Source organism: Otolemur garnettii, unplaced genomic scaffold, assembly GCF_000181295.1.
Source record: "Otolemur garnettii isolate 467f Iridium unplaced genomic scaffold, OtoGar3 scaffold00135, whole genome shotgun sequence".
Lineage (NCBI taxonomy): Eukaryota > Metazoa > Chordata > Mammalia > Primates > Galagidae > Otolemur > Otolemur garnettii.
This window is the reverse complement of record NW_003852530.1, coordinates 4,055,193-4,069,921: the sequence shown is the minus strand read 5'-3', so window position 1 is coordinate 4,069,921 and position 14,729 is coordinate 4,055,193. Positions and strand designations below refer to the sequence as shown.

Sequence of the window (14,729 nt, the reverse complement as noted above, 5' to 3'; positions counted from 1 at the left end):
CACAGTCGTGCAGTAGATATACCCTTTTGAGATTGCCGTGGTTGGCTGAGTGTGATTCCAGGTGATTGCCGGCAGTCAGCAGTCTACTCCTTTATTGTTGGGTAGTATTCCACGGGGCTTGGCTGGGGGGATCACTGCAGCTCTGCTACTCTGCCCTTTGTTACTGGACCACTCCCCATACTTCCCAACCTCACAGTTTACTACTTACTTATTTATTTTTTCAGACAGGCATCTCGCTCTGCTGCCCAGACTAGTCAGCCTAGGTCACAGCAACTTCAGACACCTGGATCCTCCTGCCTCACTGTCCCAAGTAGCTGGGACTATGGGCACCAGCCACGATCCCTGGCTAGTTTTTCTATTTTTAGTAGAGACAGGGTCTCCCTCTTGCCCAAGCTGGTCTCAAACTCCTGAGCTCAGGTGATCCTACTGCCTCCTTCCCAGAGTGCTGGGATTACAGGCATGAGCAGCCACGCCCAAACATAGCTCACTGTTTTTAACAAGACATTGAATTACACATTAAAATATCTTTTGAAGGCCCGGCATGGTGGCTTACATCTATAATCCTGGCACTCTGGAAGGCTGAGGCAGGTGGATTGCTTGAGCTCAGGAGTTTGAGACCAGCCTGAGCAGGAGCAAGATCCCATCTCTAAGATGTGGCAGGAGCTTGTAGTCCCAGCTACTCGGGAGGCTGAGGCAGGAGTTTGAGGTTGCTGTGAGCTATGACACTACGGCACTCTACCCAGGGCGACAGAGTGAGACTGTCGCAAAGAAATAAATACATAAAATGTCTTTTGAACTTGTTGGATAAAATCTTACACTCTCTGTTCTTCTCAAAGCTTTTCCTCAAAATTGCTCAAAAAGACATAACACTGAATTGCTTCTTATCTTTGATTGAATTAAAATCCACCCCCATCTATTCTAGCCCAGGATTGTGTTTAAAATTTGTTTTTAAATCTTTTATTGAAGTGTAATTTACAGAGAGTGAAGTGTACCTACTCAAAGTATACAACATGATGAGTTTTATAGGTATATGACCCTGTGAAACCACCCCTCAGTCAGGGTACAGACTGTCTCCGTCACCCGTCACTGCCAGGTCTTCCCTGATCTCCTTCACACCCCCTCCATCCTTCCTCCCTCTCTGCTCCCCGCTCCCCCCTCTCAGGCAGCCACTGACCTGCGTCCCATCATCATAGATTAGTTTGCACCTTGTAGAGTTTTGTGTAACATGGAATCATGAAGTACAAAGTATATTATGTCTGGCCTCTTTCTTCTCAGGATATATATTTTTTAATTTTTGAGACAGAGTCTCACTCTGTCCCCCTGGGTATGTGGCATCACAGCTCCCAGTAACCTCCAACTCCTGGGCTCAAGCCATCCTCCTGCCTCGGCCTCCCAACTAGCTAGGACTACAAGCATCCACTATAGTGCACAGCTAGTTTTCTGTTTTTAGTAGAGATAGGTCTCGCTCTTTGCTCAGGCTGTTCTCAAACTTCTGAGGTCAAGTAATCCTTCGGCCTCAGCCTCCCAGAGTGCTAGGATTACAGGCGTGAGCCACCGCGCCCCACCACTAGATAACATTTTTAATCATCAGAAAGTGAATTGGATACCCCCTGCTTTAATCAGCAATCAGCCACGTAAAACACTGACCTACCAACTCAGTATGTAATTTGTACATTTCACTGTCAGAATGTGTGATTCAGTAGCATAACTTGGTGTTTGTTTTTAGTTACGTAGTGTCTGTGCCAGTTTTGTTTGCCCTTTTGATTGTTCTGACTTAGAGCCCACAGTGAATAAGGAGGTAGTTTCATGACAGACATGAAGGGGATGTGGGGAGACCGGCAGGGTGCTGTTTTGTGCGGTGACAGCGGAGCTCACAGAAGATGCAGAGACGCTCTCCTGTCCCCTGGGCTCTCCTGCTCTTGACCTTCCTCTCCCGGAATCTCTTGACTCCGGTTTTATTATTCTTGACTCTGATCTGTCTTTCCTGGTCACTAACAGTGTTAGCATTTTTTTCTGAGCCCGCTGACTAAATGTCCAGCTCTTTTCTTTTGTGAAAGGTCTGTTCACGTTTTATGCCTTTAAAAAAAAATGTTGGATTTTCTTATTGCGTTCTCCTTTTTTAAATTTTAAACTTAAAATTTTTACAATTCTGGTTAGGACAAGTCCTTTGAGATACCTACATTGCAAACATTTTTTTCCATTCTGTGACTTGCCTTTTCTTTTTCCTTTTTCTTTTTGGTTTATTTTTGAGACAGAGTCTTACTTTGTCGCCCCTAGTAGAGTGCGGTGGCATCATAGTTCACAGCAACCTGTACCTCTTGGGCTCAAGTGATCCTCTTGCCTCAGCCTCTTGAGTAGCTGGGACCACAGGCGCCCACCACCATTCCCAGCTATTTTTGGAGACAGGATCTTGCTCTGGCTCCTGCTGGCCTCAAACCTCATGTGAACTCAGGCAGTCCACCCGCCTCAGCCCCCCAAATGCTGGGATTACAGGTGTGAGCCACCACACCCGGCCCCTTTTCATTTTCTTGTGTTCTTCAAAGAGCAAACATTTAAAATTATGATTAAGTTCAGTTTATGAAACTGTTTTGAGATTGCCGTGGTTGGCTGAGCGTGATTCCAGGTGGTTGTGGGCAGTCAGCAGTCACTTTTTGTGTCTGAGAAATCATTGTTTATTTCAGTGTTGCAAGCATTTTCTTCCGTGCTCCCTGTTCTAGCTGCAGCATCTGTGCTGAAGGCCCTGCTGCCTTTTAGCCCCGTGTCAGGTGGGAAGTGAGGGCTGATGTGCAGTGACTCCACGCAGAGGTGCCACAGGTTCCTGCACCTGCGTCTAACAGACCTGACTCTCCCCACTGGAGTGCCTGGCAAAACAGGGCCTCATTTAGGAGACTTGCTTTATTGACCGTAGAATGAGTCTTTGGGACGGTCGCTCCTTTATGATCTCATAGGACTCACCTGGGGCAGTGCAATTCTGAATCCTGCTGTAATCCCCAGCTTTGCCCAGGAGCTGTGAGGGCAGATGGCTTCAGATCCTTCAGCCTGATTTCCTGACTCCTAATGACATGCATTTCCATCTTCTGCACTCTCATTAGAAGCTGGCAAAGATTCCTGCCAACGGGCTTGGTGTGAACGTGACCAACCAGAATGGCTCCTCCCCGCTGCACGTGGCCGCCCTGCACGGCCGGGCGGACCTCATCCCGCTGCTGCTGGAGCACGGCGCCGACACAGACGCCAGGAATGCCAGCCACGCCGTCCCGCTGCACCTGGCCTGCCAGCAGGGCCACTTTCAGGTACGCGGGACCCCCCTTTAGCTAGGGCTGTAGGAGGTAGGAGTGTGGCAGGAGGGTGCTAGGCTTGGTGGCTAGCCCAGGGGACGTGGCCCTCCTGGCAGCCTGGAGATTCTTTAGTGTACACAGCAGCCTGGGAACACAGAACTTTGGTGTTTTCTGGGGGGGAGCAGGCCACCCCCTCCCCAGTGCCAGTTACTCTGGGTGCTGCTGGGCCTGCGCTCTGATCTGACCCCGACAGGAGCCGTCTCCTGTGCTTGGCTGTTGGTCATTTTACCATCCATCTATACGTCCTGTAGCCCTGAGTGATTGGGTTCAAGAGATAATTCTGGAATAATTAACTTTTTAAAAGTCCTATTTTTCTTTTAGGGAATTATCTATATGTATATATTTTTCTTTTTTGAATTCCCCTGTAAGCTTTTTTTTTTTTTTTGAGACAGAGTGACTCTGTCGCCCTGGGTAGAGTGCCGTGGCGTCACAGCTCACAGCGACCTCAGACTTTTACACTCAGGTGATCCTCCTGCCTCAGGTTTTCTATTTCTATTTTTATTATTTATTTATTTATTTTGAGACAGAGTCTCATCATATTGCCCTTGGTAGAGAGCTGTGGTGTCACAGCTCACAGCAACTTCAAACTCTTGGGCTTAAGGGATTCTCTTGCCTCAGCCTCCCAAGTAGCTGGGACTATAGGCACCTGGCACAACACCGGCTATTTTTTTTTTTTGCAGTTTTTGGCCAGGGCTAGGTTTGAACCCACCACCTCCAGCATATGGGGCTGGCACCCTACTCCTTTTAACCACAGGCGCCGCCCAGCACTGGCTATTTTTTATTGCCGTTGCCATTGTTGTTTAGCTGGTCCAGGCTTGGTTGAAACCTGCCAGCCTTGGTGTATGTGGCTGGCGTTGTAACCACTGTGTTATGGGTGCCGAGCCAGTTTTTCTGTTTTTAGTAGAAATAGGGTCTTGCTTTTGCTCAGGCTGGTCTCCAACTCCTGAGTTCAAGCAATCTGCCCTCCTCAGCCTCCAAGATTGCTAGGATTACAGGAGTGAGCCACTGTGCCAGCCTCTACTGGAAGCTTTTCAAAGACAGGGACAAGACTGGGCACGGTGGCTCATGTCTGTAATCCCAGCTTCTGGGAGGCCAAGGCAGGTAGATTGCCTGAACTCAGGAGTTCAAAACCATCCTGAACAAGATTGAGACCCTATCTCTACTAAAAATAGGAAAATTAGCTGGGTATGGTGGCAGGTGCCTGTAGTCCCAGATGCTCAGGAGCCTGAGGCAGGAGAATCATTTGAGCCCAGGAGTTTGAGGTTGTTGTGAGCTATGACGTCAGGGCCTTCTACCTAAGATGACAGAGTGAGACTCTGTTTAAAAAGAAAAGAAAAAAAGAAGAGATAGGACCCATATCCAGGTCTTCTAGCTCTTTGATAAATGCCTAGCACAGTGCTTCCATCTGTTTACTAATTTATCCAGCTGGGCAATAATTTCAACTCCCCATAGGACAGACACGAAGATTAAATGAAAACACAGGTGCTGAGCACAGGCCCAGCACAGAGGCAAACCCTCAGTGCATGTTAACCCCTCCCTTCACTGGGCTCCTTGCTCCTGAGGGTCAGACGTGAATCTAGAGAGTCTTTTCAGTAAACTTAGGGAAAAGTCTGAAGCAGAGACTTTCAGTGGGGGTGCCACCACACACTGGTGTGTGGTGAGAGGATCTCAGGGGTGCCCTGAAAATTTGTAAATATCAGGCTTGGTGGCGCCCGTAGCTCAGGGTGCCAGCCACAGACACAGAGGCTGGTGGGTTCAAACCTAGCCCAGGCCTGCTAAACAACAATGACAACTGCAAAAAAAAAAAAGCCAGGACCAGGCGTTGTGGTGGGTGCCTGTAGTCCCAGCTACTTGGGAGGCTGAGGCAAGAGAATCACTTAAGCCCAAGAGTTTGAAGTTGCTGTGAGCTGTGATGCCACAGCACTTTACCCAGGGCAACATAGTGAGACTCTTGTCTCAAAAAAAATTTTTTTTTGGTAAAGATCATTAATTAAATTACTTTCAAAAGAAGTTCAAAGCACAGTAAGCACGTTCCTTCTTTTTTTTTCCTCTTCTTTTTTGATCACTGTAATTTAAGTGCCCCGCAGAAGTGTAAATATAGGGTCAAGTGTTCTGTGAGATGAAAACGGTTGAAAAACACTGGTCTAAAGAATATCAGGTGGGAGGGCTTTTCCCTGCAGAGTTCCATTAAGGTCAAAAATGTTTCTTCTCTGAACTAGGTGGTGAAGTATCTACTAGATTCTAACGCAAAACCCAATAAGAAGGACGTGAGTGGGAACACCCCCCTCGTTTATGCCTGTTCTGGCGGCCACCACGAAGTCGCAGCTCTGTTGCTCCAGGTGAGGGTTCTCACAGCCCACCCAGGCACACCTGCTCCTGTGGGTACCACCCCTGCCCCTGGTGAAGCACCAGGACTGAGCGCCGTTGCACCTGCTCCTGTGGGTACCACCCCTGCCCCTAGTGAAGCCCTGGCACTGGGCACCCTGGCACCTGCACCCAGTGAAGCGCCAGGACTGGGCACTCTGGCACCTGCTCTGGTGCATACAGCCCCTGTACCCAGTGAAGCCCTGGCACTGGGCCTGGAGAAAGCCTCTCCCCCCGTGCTATCAGCTGGCCCATGGTCAGCCACAGGCCTCTGGGGAGAGGAGCTTGGCACCTGCATTCCCACATGGGATGGTGCGGTACCATCCGTGCTTCAGTGGGTAGGCGGCCCTGAGGCCCAGGACACCACCTTGCTGAGACTTGGGTCTTGCCTCATGTAGGTGGTATGTTGAGCTCTTACCTGAGTGTGAGCTGAGTGGCCTTCTCTGTCACTGCTGCTCTTTTACCTCTTTTTTTTTCTTTTTCTCTTTTTTGAGACAGTCTTACTCTGTTGCCCTGGGTAGAGTGCTGTGGCATCACAGCTCACAGCAACCTCAAACTCCTGGGCTCAAGCAATCCTCCTGCCTCACCTCCAGAGTAGCTGGGACTACAGGCGCCCACCATCACACCCAGCTAGTTTTTCTGTTTTCAGTAGAAAAGGGGTCTTGCTCTTGCTCAGGCTGGTCTTGAACTCCTGGCTCAATCCGCCAGCCTTGGCCTCCCAGAGTGCAGGGTTTACAGGTGTGAGCCACAGTGCCTGGCCACGTTTTCCCATTTGTTAAGTGGTTATACAAAGTGCTTGTAGACAAACAAATTTAAAGCAGCAGAGAAAAAAACAAAAAAACTCATCCCTCACCCTCCTACTCAAAGGCAAAAACTTTTAAAAACTTTTAAAAACTTTATGTGTAGTTTTGATCAGTTTTCAATCTTGCTGTTTTTCATATAATGTAGAACATTGCTTACTAAGACCTTAATTTTAAGTTAGTGGTTGCATAAATGTGGATGTACCATACTGTTTTTTAAAAAATTGTTCCTTCTTGTCCAGGCCAGGTGGCTCATGTCTCTAATCCCAGCACTCTGGGAGGCCGAGGGGGGTGGATGGCTTGAGCTCAGGAATTCAAAACCAGTCTGAGCAAGAGTGAGATGCCATCTCTACTGAAGGTAGAGAAACTAGCTGGGTGTTGTGGCAGGCACCCGTAGTCCCAGCTACTTGGGAGGTTGAGGCAGGAGGATCGCTGGAGCCTAGGAGTTGGGGTTGCTGTGAGCTATGACAGCACAGCACTCTGCCCAAGGTGACAGAGTGAGACTCAAAGGAAAAAGAAAGATTGTTCTTGCTTTGTGCATTTCAGTGGCTTCTGTGTTTTTTTGCTGTAATGATAAATGCTGGAGTGAACGTCTTTGCCCATAAATCTTTTTCTTAGTATGCCTTTGACCCCCCAAATTTTGAGAAACTCAGACCGACCGTAAGGCTGACGTGTCTCCCCGTGAATGCCAGGCACCCAGCCTGGACACTGCCGCGCGCTCCTTCTGACCGCGCTGCCGTTTCTCTTCCCAGCACGGGGCCTCCATCAACGCTTTCAACAACAAGGGCAACACGGCGCTGCACGAGGCTGTGCTGGGGAGGCACGTCTTCGCGGTGGAGCTGCTCCTGCTTCACGGAGCCTCCGTTCACCTGCTGAACAAGAGGCAGCGCACAGCCATTGACTGCGCCGAGCAGGTGAGCGGAGAGAGCGCTGGGGCCCTGGGAATCCCAGGCTCCCTGACAGCTCACTCTGGAGTCCTTGTGTCTAATCGGATCTGAAATAGAATAGCCAGACATTGACTCTGTGTGCTGCACTGCACTGGTGCTCTAGAAGGCTGCCAGCGCCCATCGATGCCTCCCTGTGGGTCACCTGGTCAGGGGTGGCGTGCTCAGCAACCCTGAATCATCACTGCACGGTGGCTTACAGAGGCCTCGTGCAGCTAGTCCCCTAAGCCACCAGCAGACACCCTTGTCTGACACCCTCTCATGAAGTCTGGTACTCAGGACTAGGAGCAAGTTAAGACATTGTTCTAGGCCTGGTGTAGTGGTGGCTCACGCCTGTAATCCCAGCACTCTGGGAGGCTGAGGTGGGTGTATCCCTTAAGCTCAGGAGTTCCAGACCAGCCTGAGCAAGAATGAGACCCCTTCTCTAAAAAAAATAGAAAAAACTAGCTAGGTATCGTGGTGGGCCCCTGCAGTACAGCTACTCAGGAGCCTGAGGCAAGAGGATCACTTGAGCCCAGGAGTTTGAGGTTGTGTGAGCTATGATGCCACAGCACTCTACCCAGGGTGACAGAGTGAGATTGTCAGACAAAATCAAAAACGAGGGTGTTCTGGTTTCATCAGCCCTGTGGTGTAAAGAGACCTGTCGCCTTAGTGGCACAAGATAGAAAGTTTGTTTAAAGTTTGTGGCTTTAAAATCCCTTGAGTTCTGTAAGGACAGTTGTGACGACCAATTTACCACCTCCAGGGCCGTGGAGAACTCGGTAGGCAGGGAGTCCCTGGGGATAAAGTACCTCTTTTTGTTCCTGTTTTCATGCTGAATGTTTGTCTAGTTTTCTGTCTGGGAGAGAGAGCTAGGAGGCTGTCCAGTTACACAACTGATACGTTATAGTTGCCGTAAATCCTCCTACTCAAAAGTGTATTATGTTAATTTTTCATTTTCAGGAACAGAAGTGAAATATTGTAAACTTTCAGTTTAGTCCTATCTGAAATGAGGAAGATAACCGTGTTTTATTGAAACTTCCTACGTGGTGAGCCCTTGATAACCTGGTGATGACCAGACAATAGCAGATCTTACTGTCAGCACAGTTTCCGGGAGTGGTTCAGCGCCCAGCCACAGCAGCGGGCAGAGACAGGCCCCCACGCCTCTACCGCCAGGCTTTGTGGATCTTTCCTTGTTTCAAGTTGCATCTGTCCTTGTTTCTAAGTTTTTCCTGCGTAGCCACACTCACCAATGTTGACATTTAGATTGCAAACAAGTCCTACCCTGCTAAGAAAGAGTTAAAACTATTACCGTTAACCTTTTTCCTTTTCAAACTGTAGAATTCGAAAATAATGGAATTACTTCAGGTTGTACCAAGCTGTGTTGCCACGTTAGATGATGTTGCTGACGCAGACCACAAGGATTACGTTACTGTCAAGATCAGGAAAAAATGTAAGAACTTACGTTCTTTCTACCATTCTGAAGCTGGGCTTATGTTGAGATTCATGAGCAGTTGCTGGTTTTCATTTAATTATAAATGTAAGATATAATTACGACTTGATGGGGGCTACAGGTGCCAAAGCCATAAATGTTACATCCTAACTTAGCTGATGTGGGGTACGCTTTACTTTTGTGGTTGATGGCAAAGATGTCCGAGTAAGAAATAAGGCAGAAACTCTCAGCATGACCTTGAAGGGTCAGGCCTCCACTTACGAACTGGACAGGAGGAGCGACCTCTCCTGGGCTCGTTCATGCTTTGTGGTCCAAAGACAGGTGTTCTTCTGAGCATGTCCCAGACAATGAGAGTAACTGCTGCCTTTAAGGATTTTTAATTCCCAGATGTACAGAGGCTCATGGTAATTAGAACAGCAGTGGGACTGACGTATTTTTTCTTTAATTGTGACGTGAATTTGTAATGCAATAATGTGAATAAACCCACTTGCTTATTTAGACAATCCCAAGCCTGTCTCACCAGGCCTGGCTGTAGCTGGGAAATCTCAGTGTATTAAGGACTTACCTTTCCGTTTCATGGGGGTTCAGGCTGAGTATCCCTCATCTGAAACACTTGGAACCAGAAGGATTTGGGGTTTGGGATCTTCTTTGGAAGTGGGAGCATTTGCATGACACTCCCTGGCTGAGCGTCCCTAATCGGGAAGTCAGAGATGTGCCAGGGAGACTGATTGCCTTTGAGCTTCAAGTCAGATACCAAAACGTTTCAGTTCTGGATCCTTTTGGATGTCTGACGTTTGGGTTGGGGATACTCAGCAGTAATAAATAGCTGTCTGCTGTTTCCCTAATAAAATTCAGTGCTTACTTTTCTAAACTTTATAAATAAACTAAGATAACTGGAATATTACATCTGTGCTACAATTTAAAAACAATCTTTAAGCCATAGTTTATGTTTCAGATGTTTATCCTTTTCTCCCCAGGGAACTCAAAAATTTATGATCTACCAGATGAACCTTTTACAAGACAATTTTACTTTGTCGGCTCTGCCGGTCAGTTTAAGTGAGTATAAAATTGGAGATGGTTTCCGAGCTCCTGACCCTGCGGTTTACTCATCACTGGCCCCGACAAACCTGCCCTGACGCCGTCAAAGGCTGCCACCTTGTGGCCAACCAGTGCATTTCATGCCACTGTCCCAAATTATTTTTGTTCATGTTGAGTTAATGTTTAGTTTATTTTGAGTTGCAGGGGAAAGACTTCGAGGGAGATTATGGCAAGAGATAGAAGTGTCCCTAATCTGACGGAAGGTTCTCTGCATGAGGTAAGTTCTTCAACGCTGGCATGAAGTAGTTTTAAAGCCTGGCCTTTTCAAAAGTGACCTCAGTCCTGGATACATTTCTCCTGGACAGTCTGTGCATTTCGTTATTTCCTTCTCTGTAAGAATCTGCAGTGGTTAAAACTGGAACTCTTCAGTTGGACAGTCAAGAATACAGACTTCATTCATTTTTATATTTAAAAACAAATTTCTGAGCAGAGAAAGGAAGGTAACGGAAAACGGAAACCAGTGGCCGGAGGGGGGGAAGCTGTGGTGAGATGCACCAGATTTTGTTTTGATCACCACAGTAAGGAAGAAAATGACAACCTGTATCCAGATAGGTAAACAGTGTCTCCAAATAGGGTATAAAATCGCTCACAGAGACAATTCTTCATGCGGCCATCTTCCTACTGCATTTGTGTGTGTGTGTGTGAGATTCTCACTTTGACACCCTGGGTAGAGTCCTGTGGCATCACAGCTTATAGCAACCTCAGACTCTTGGGCCCAAGTGATTCTCTTGCCTCAGCCTCCCAAATAGCTGGGACTATAGGTGCCTGCCACAATGCCCGGCTATTTTTTGTTGTTGTTGCAGTTGTCACTGTTGTTTTAGTTGGTCTGGGCCGGGTTTGAACCCGCCAGCCTCGGTATATGTGGCCAGTGCCCTGCCCAGTTAGCTACCCTCACAGGTGCACCCTGTTTTTGTGTTTTTTTGAGACAGAGTCTCACTTTGTCCCCCTTATAGAGTGCCAGTGGCGTCACAGCTCACAACAACCTCAAACTCCTGGGCTTAAGCGATTCTCTTGTCTCAGACTCCCAAGTAGCTGGGACTACAGGTGCTTGCTACAACATTGCCTTTTTTTTGTTGTTGCAGTTGTCATTGTTGTTTGGCAGGCCCAGGCTTCATTCAAACCTGCCAGCTCTGGTGTATATGGCTGGCATGCTAGCCCCTGAGCTATAGGTGCTGGGCGGCCCGACTCATTTTTCTATTTTTAGTGGAGATGGGGTCTTGCTTTTGGTCAGGCTGGTCTGAAACTACTGAGCTCAGGCAATCCACCTGCCTCGGCCTCCCAGAGTGCTGGGATTGTAGGCGTGAGCTATTGAGCCTGGCGTTCCAACTGCTGCATTTTTCATTCTCAATTATATCTCTGTGTGTGTGTGTGTGTGTGTGTTTGTGTTTGTGTGTATATATATGCGCCTGGTTTACAGTCTATGGTGCTAGAAAGTAGAAACGTGACTTTCATTGTTGGTGAGAAGGAATTTTTTTTTTTTTTTTTTTTTTTTTTTTTTGAGACAGAGCCTCAAGCTGTCCCCCTGGGCAGAGTGCCGTGGCATTACAGCTCACAGCAACCTCCAGCTCCTGGGCTCAAGCGAGTCTCCTGCCTCCGCCTCCCAAGTAGCTGGGACCACAGGCGCCCGCCACAACGCCCGGCTATTTTTTGGTTGCAGCCGTCATTGTTGTTTGGCGGGTCCGGGCTGGGGATTCGAACCCACCACCTTAGGTGTACGTGGCTGGCGCCTTAGCCGGTTGAGCTATAGGCGCCGAGCCGGTGAGAAGGAATTTATAGTGGCCATGGCATAGGTTTGTTGGAGTAAATACACAAAAGTTCTAAATCATTGTTTAGGGAGTTAAATGATTTTTGTTGGGTGACTCATTGTGACTTGATGTTTAATCTTTCATAGTTTTGCGAATAGACCTGCTTTTGGTGGGAGACCCCCAAACTTTGAAACTCTGCTTGAGTTCAGTCAAGTGCTAGCTTTCCCCTTGCTGGCTGGGGGACTTTAGGCAGATTGCTTAACTTTGCTGATCCCATTTCCTCAGGCATAAAAAGGGGATAACAATGGGACATACTGTTTATCGTCCCGAAGATTAGATGCGAAGACGTGTAAAGCATTTACTGTACGTCTGACACGTGTGTGCGCCTGTCGTCCACAGGCTGTTAGAGCTGAAGCTGTAAAGTGCTGAGCACACTGGTGGACACAGTGTGGACTCGAGGCCGCTGCTGTCCTGGCGGCTCTACAGATGTAAATTGTTTGACGTGTGCTTTTTCTTTAGCCAGGGAGGCAGAGTGTCACCCTGGAACAGAATAACCCGGCCGACCAGAGCAGAGCTCACACTGCTGACAGAGGAAACAGAGACTGGCCCCAGAGGCCTGGCATGAAACAGACTGCTCCAGGGAACAGGCGGATGGTCCGTAGACACACGGTGGACGACGCGGTGGGACCCAAGGGCCGGGAGGCTGCTGGCAACAGAACCGCTTCCCAAGAGGCCAGTACTTCCCAGTCTTCACAGAAATAAGGCATTGTTAAATTTTCTGCCAGGAAGTCCGTATGCAAGAAGAGTGTGCTTTCAAATAACTGGCTGGAGAAGAGAAGAGTCTTCAGCAGAACATTCCTGAGAGCGTTTCTGTGGCTGAGGCAAAGAATGTGACAAAAAACTCGCCATTTCTCTCCTCTTCAAAGCGCATGAATACACTTGAAAAGGAATGGCCGTGATCCCCGCAGTGTCTGGACCCTGAAGCCCACGGGACTGTTTCTAACGAAGTGTTAGGGTTCCTGGTTGTAGGGCGAGGTTTGACCAGCACATCTGGCCTCCTCCTACTGAAAGGTGCTAAACTCAGTCAGGTTGTAAGTTAGCCGACCATAAGGTGAAAGCCTTCCTCCATCTGGGACAAGCGAGAAGCTAGTTAGGTCCAGGGTACCGAGGAGGTCAGTGGGAGTGGCGGTTCTGAGTGAAGAAAGCCGCCAGGCAATGCTTCTTTGCAAAGTAACACTTGAACCAAAAGTTGCCTAAATGCCATTTTGATGTTCATTTTAGTAAAAGGACATATTAGACCTGTTCTATGCCACGCACATGGGAAAAGTAAGCTATGATTTTCCTTCTGACACGTTAGGTACAGATATTTGGTTACTGCCTACGAACCTGTGGCAGCATTTGTAGAAACATGTGTTCCGTTAAGCGCCTCCCTTCCACACCACCCCGACAGACGGTTACTCGACCAGCACAGACTTGGCACCTCTCCTCTTAGTATTTCAATTCAGATTCAAAACTTACAGCACAAACCAGGTCAGTTACTTTTGAGTTGGAATTTATTGCCATTTTTTCCTTTTTATAAATTTCTATAGAGTATACTATTTTTTTTTTTTTTTTTTTTGTTACTGGTCTAGAGCCGCAAACATGGATTTGTCCTGCATATGCTTTCAGATAACTTTGTGATAGGGAAATGGTTTTGTGCATGTTCTTGGAAATACCGTATATGTACAGAAGGGAGGGAGTGATTATTTTTCTACAAAGTAATTTATGATTTCTAATCTTCTAATGTGCCTTGGACTTGTGCCAAATGATGGAAAAGAAACAGTCAACTTTGATTCTTGTGTGCCCGGCATGCTTTTTTGTTGTTTTGCTATGGAGATGTTTTCTCGGCCTCTCCGCTATAAACACAAGCTTTGTGTGCAGGAAAATGGCCTCTGCTTTTCCAGTTACAGACCTGTGATTGAAACACGTAGACTTGATCGTTATCCATCCATCTGACCAGGGCTGACCTAACCCAGTAGGCACCGTGCCCAGGCCCCACCTAGTTTAATTTCTTTTAAAATCAGAATAAATGGTTTTTAGCCCAAATAGGAAGTCAGCATAGTTGCTTTGCTAGTTTCTTTGTTCTGTCTTATTTTTCCTCCTTTCCCCTACTTTTAAACAACATAACCTTGCTGACGTAAAGTTGTCCTAGTTCTTTACTATCCTAAGGTGCTGTATACTTATTGGCACAGGCATGCCCAAGATCACATTTAATACCGCCTGCCTTTTTCAGTGGTGCAACCTAACTTTGAAAACACTTTAATACACACTCCTGTTTAATTTCAGCAATTGCCCTGGATAATAGAACTGTCCAATAAGACAAGTTCAGAAAAATAAGGAGTTGACGGGCCAGACATCTCAGAGCCGGTGTGGAGACCCACTGGGCAGTGGCATCTGAACTGGAGGTTTCAAGCCTGGTATGCCCTTCATGTAGAGATACAGTGTCGGGAAGGGAACTGTCAGTTGAGGAAAGTTTCCTCTGGGGCTACTCTGGTAATCATTACCGTCCATCTTTTTTTTTTTTTTTTTGAGACAGTCTCTGTCACCCTAGAGTGTTGTGGTGTCATAGCTCATAGTAACTTCAAACTCTTGGGCTCCAGCAATCCTCCTGCCTCAGCCTCCTGAATAGCTGGGACTACAAGCGCCCACCACAATGTCTGGTTAGTTTTTCTGTTTTTAGTAGAGTTGGGGTCTTGCTCTTTCTCAGGCTGGTCTCAACTCCTGAGCTCAAGGGGTCCTCCTGCTTCAGGCTGCAGTGCTGGGGTCAGAGGTGAGAGCCTCCCAGAGTGCTAGAGTCACAGATGAGAGCTCCCCAGAGTGCTGGGGTCAGAGGTGAGAGCCTCCCTGAGTGCTGGGGTCACAGGTGAGAGCCTCCCTGAGTGCTGGGGTCACAGGTGAGAGCCTCCCAGAGTGCTGGGGTCACAGGTGAGAGCCCCCCAGAGTGCTGGGGTCACAGGTGAGAGCCCCCCAGA

General features: G+C 47.9%; 1 protein-coding gene across 1 annotated transcript in view; it reads left to right on the top strand.

Annotated features, from left to right (window-relative positions):
- The window catches only part of ANKRD27 (ankyrin repeat domain 27), a 59,262-nt gene extending 45,706 nt beyond the window's left edge, over positions 1-13,556 (top strand). The window contains exons 22-28 of the mRNA XM_023518376.1: positions 3,093-3,290; positions 5,555-5,674; positions 7,252-7,413; positions 8,764-8,875; positions 9,853-9,931; positions 10,118-10,190; positions 12,238-13,556. Of these exons, the coding sequence (XP_023374144.1) occupies positions 3,093-3,290; positions 5,555-5,674; positions 7,252-7,413; positions 8,764-8,875; positions 9,853-9,931; positions 10,118-10,190; positions 12,238-12,480 (987 nt within the window). The 3' untranslated portion in view covers positions 12,481-13,556. The remainder of the gene's footprint in view (positions 1-3,092; positions 3,291-5,554; positions 5,675-7,251; positions 7,414-8,763; positions 8,876-9,852; positions 9,932-10,117; positions 10,191-12,237) is intronic.
- Positions 13,557-14,729: the final 1,173 nt, after the last annotated feature.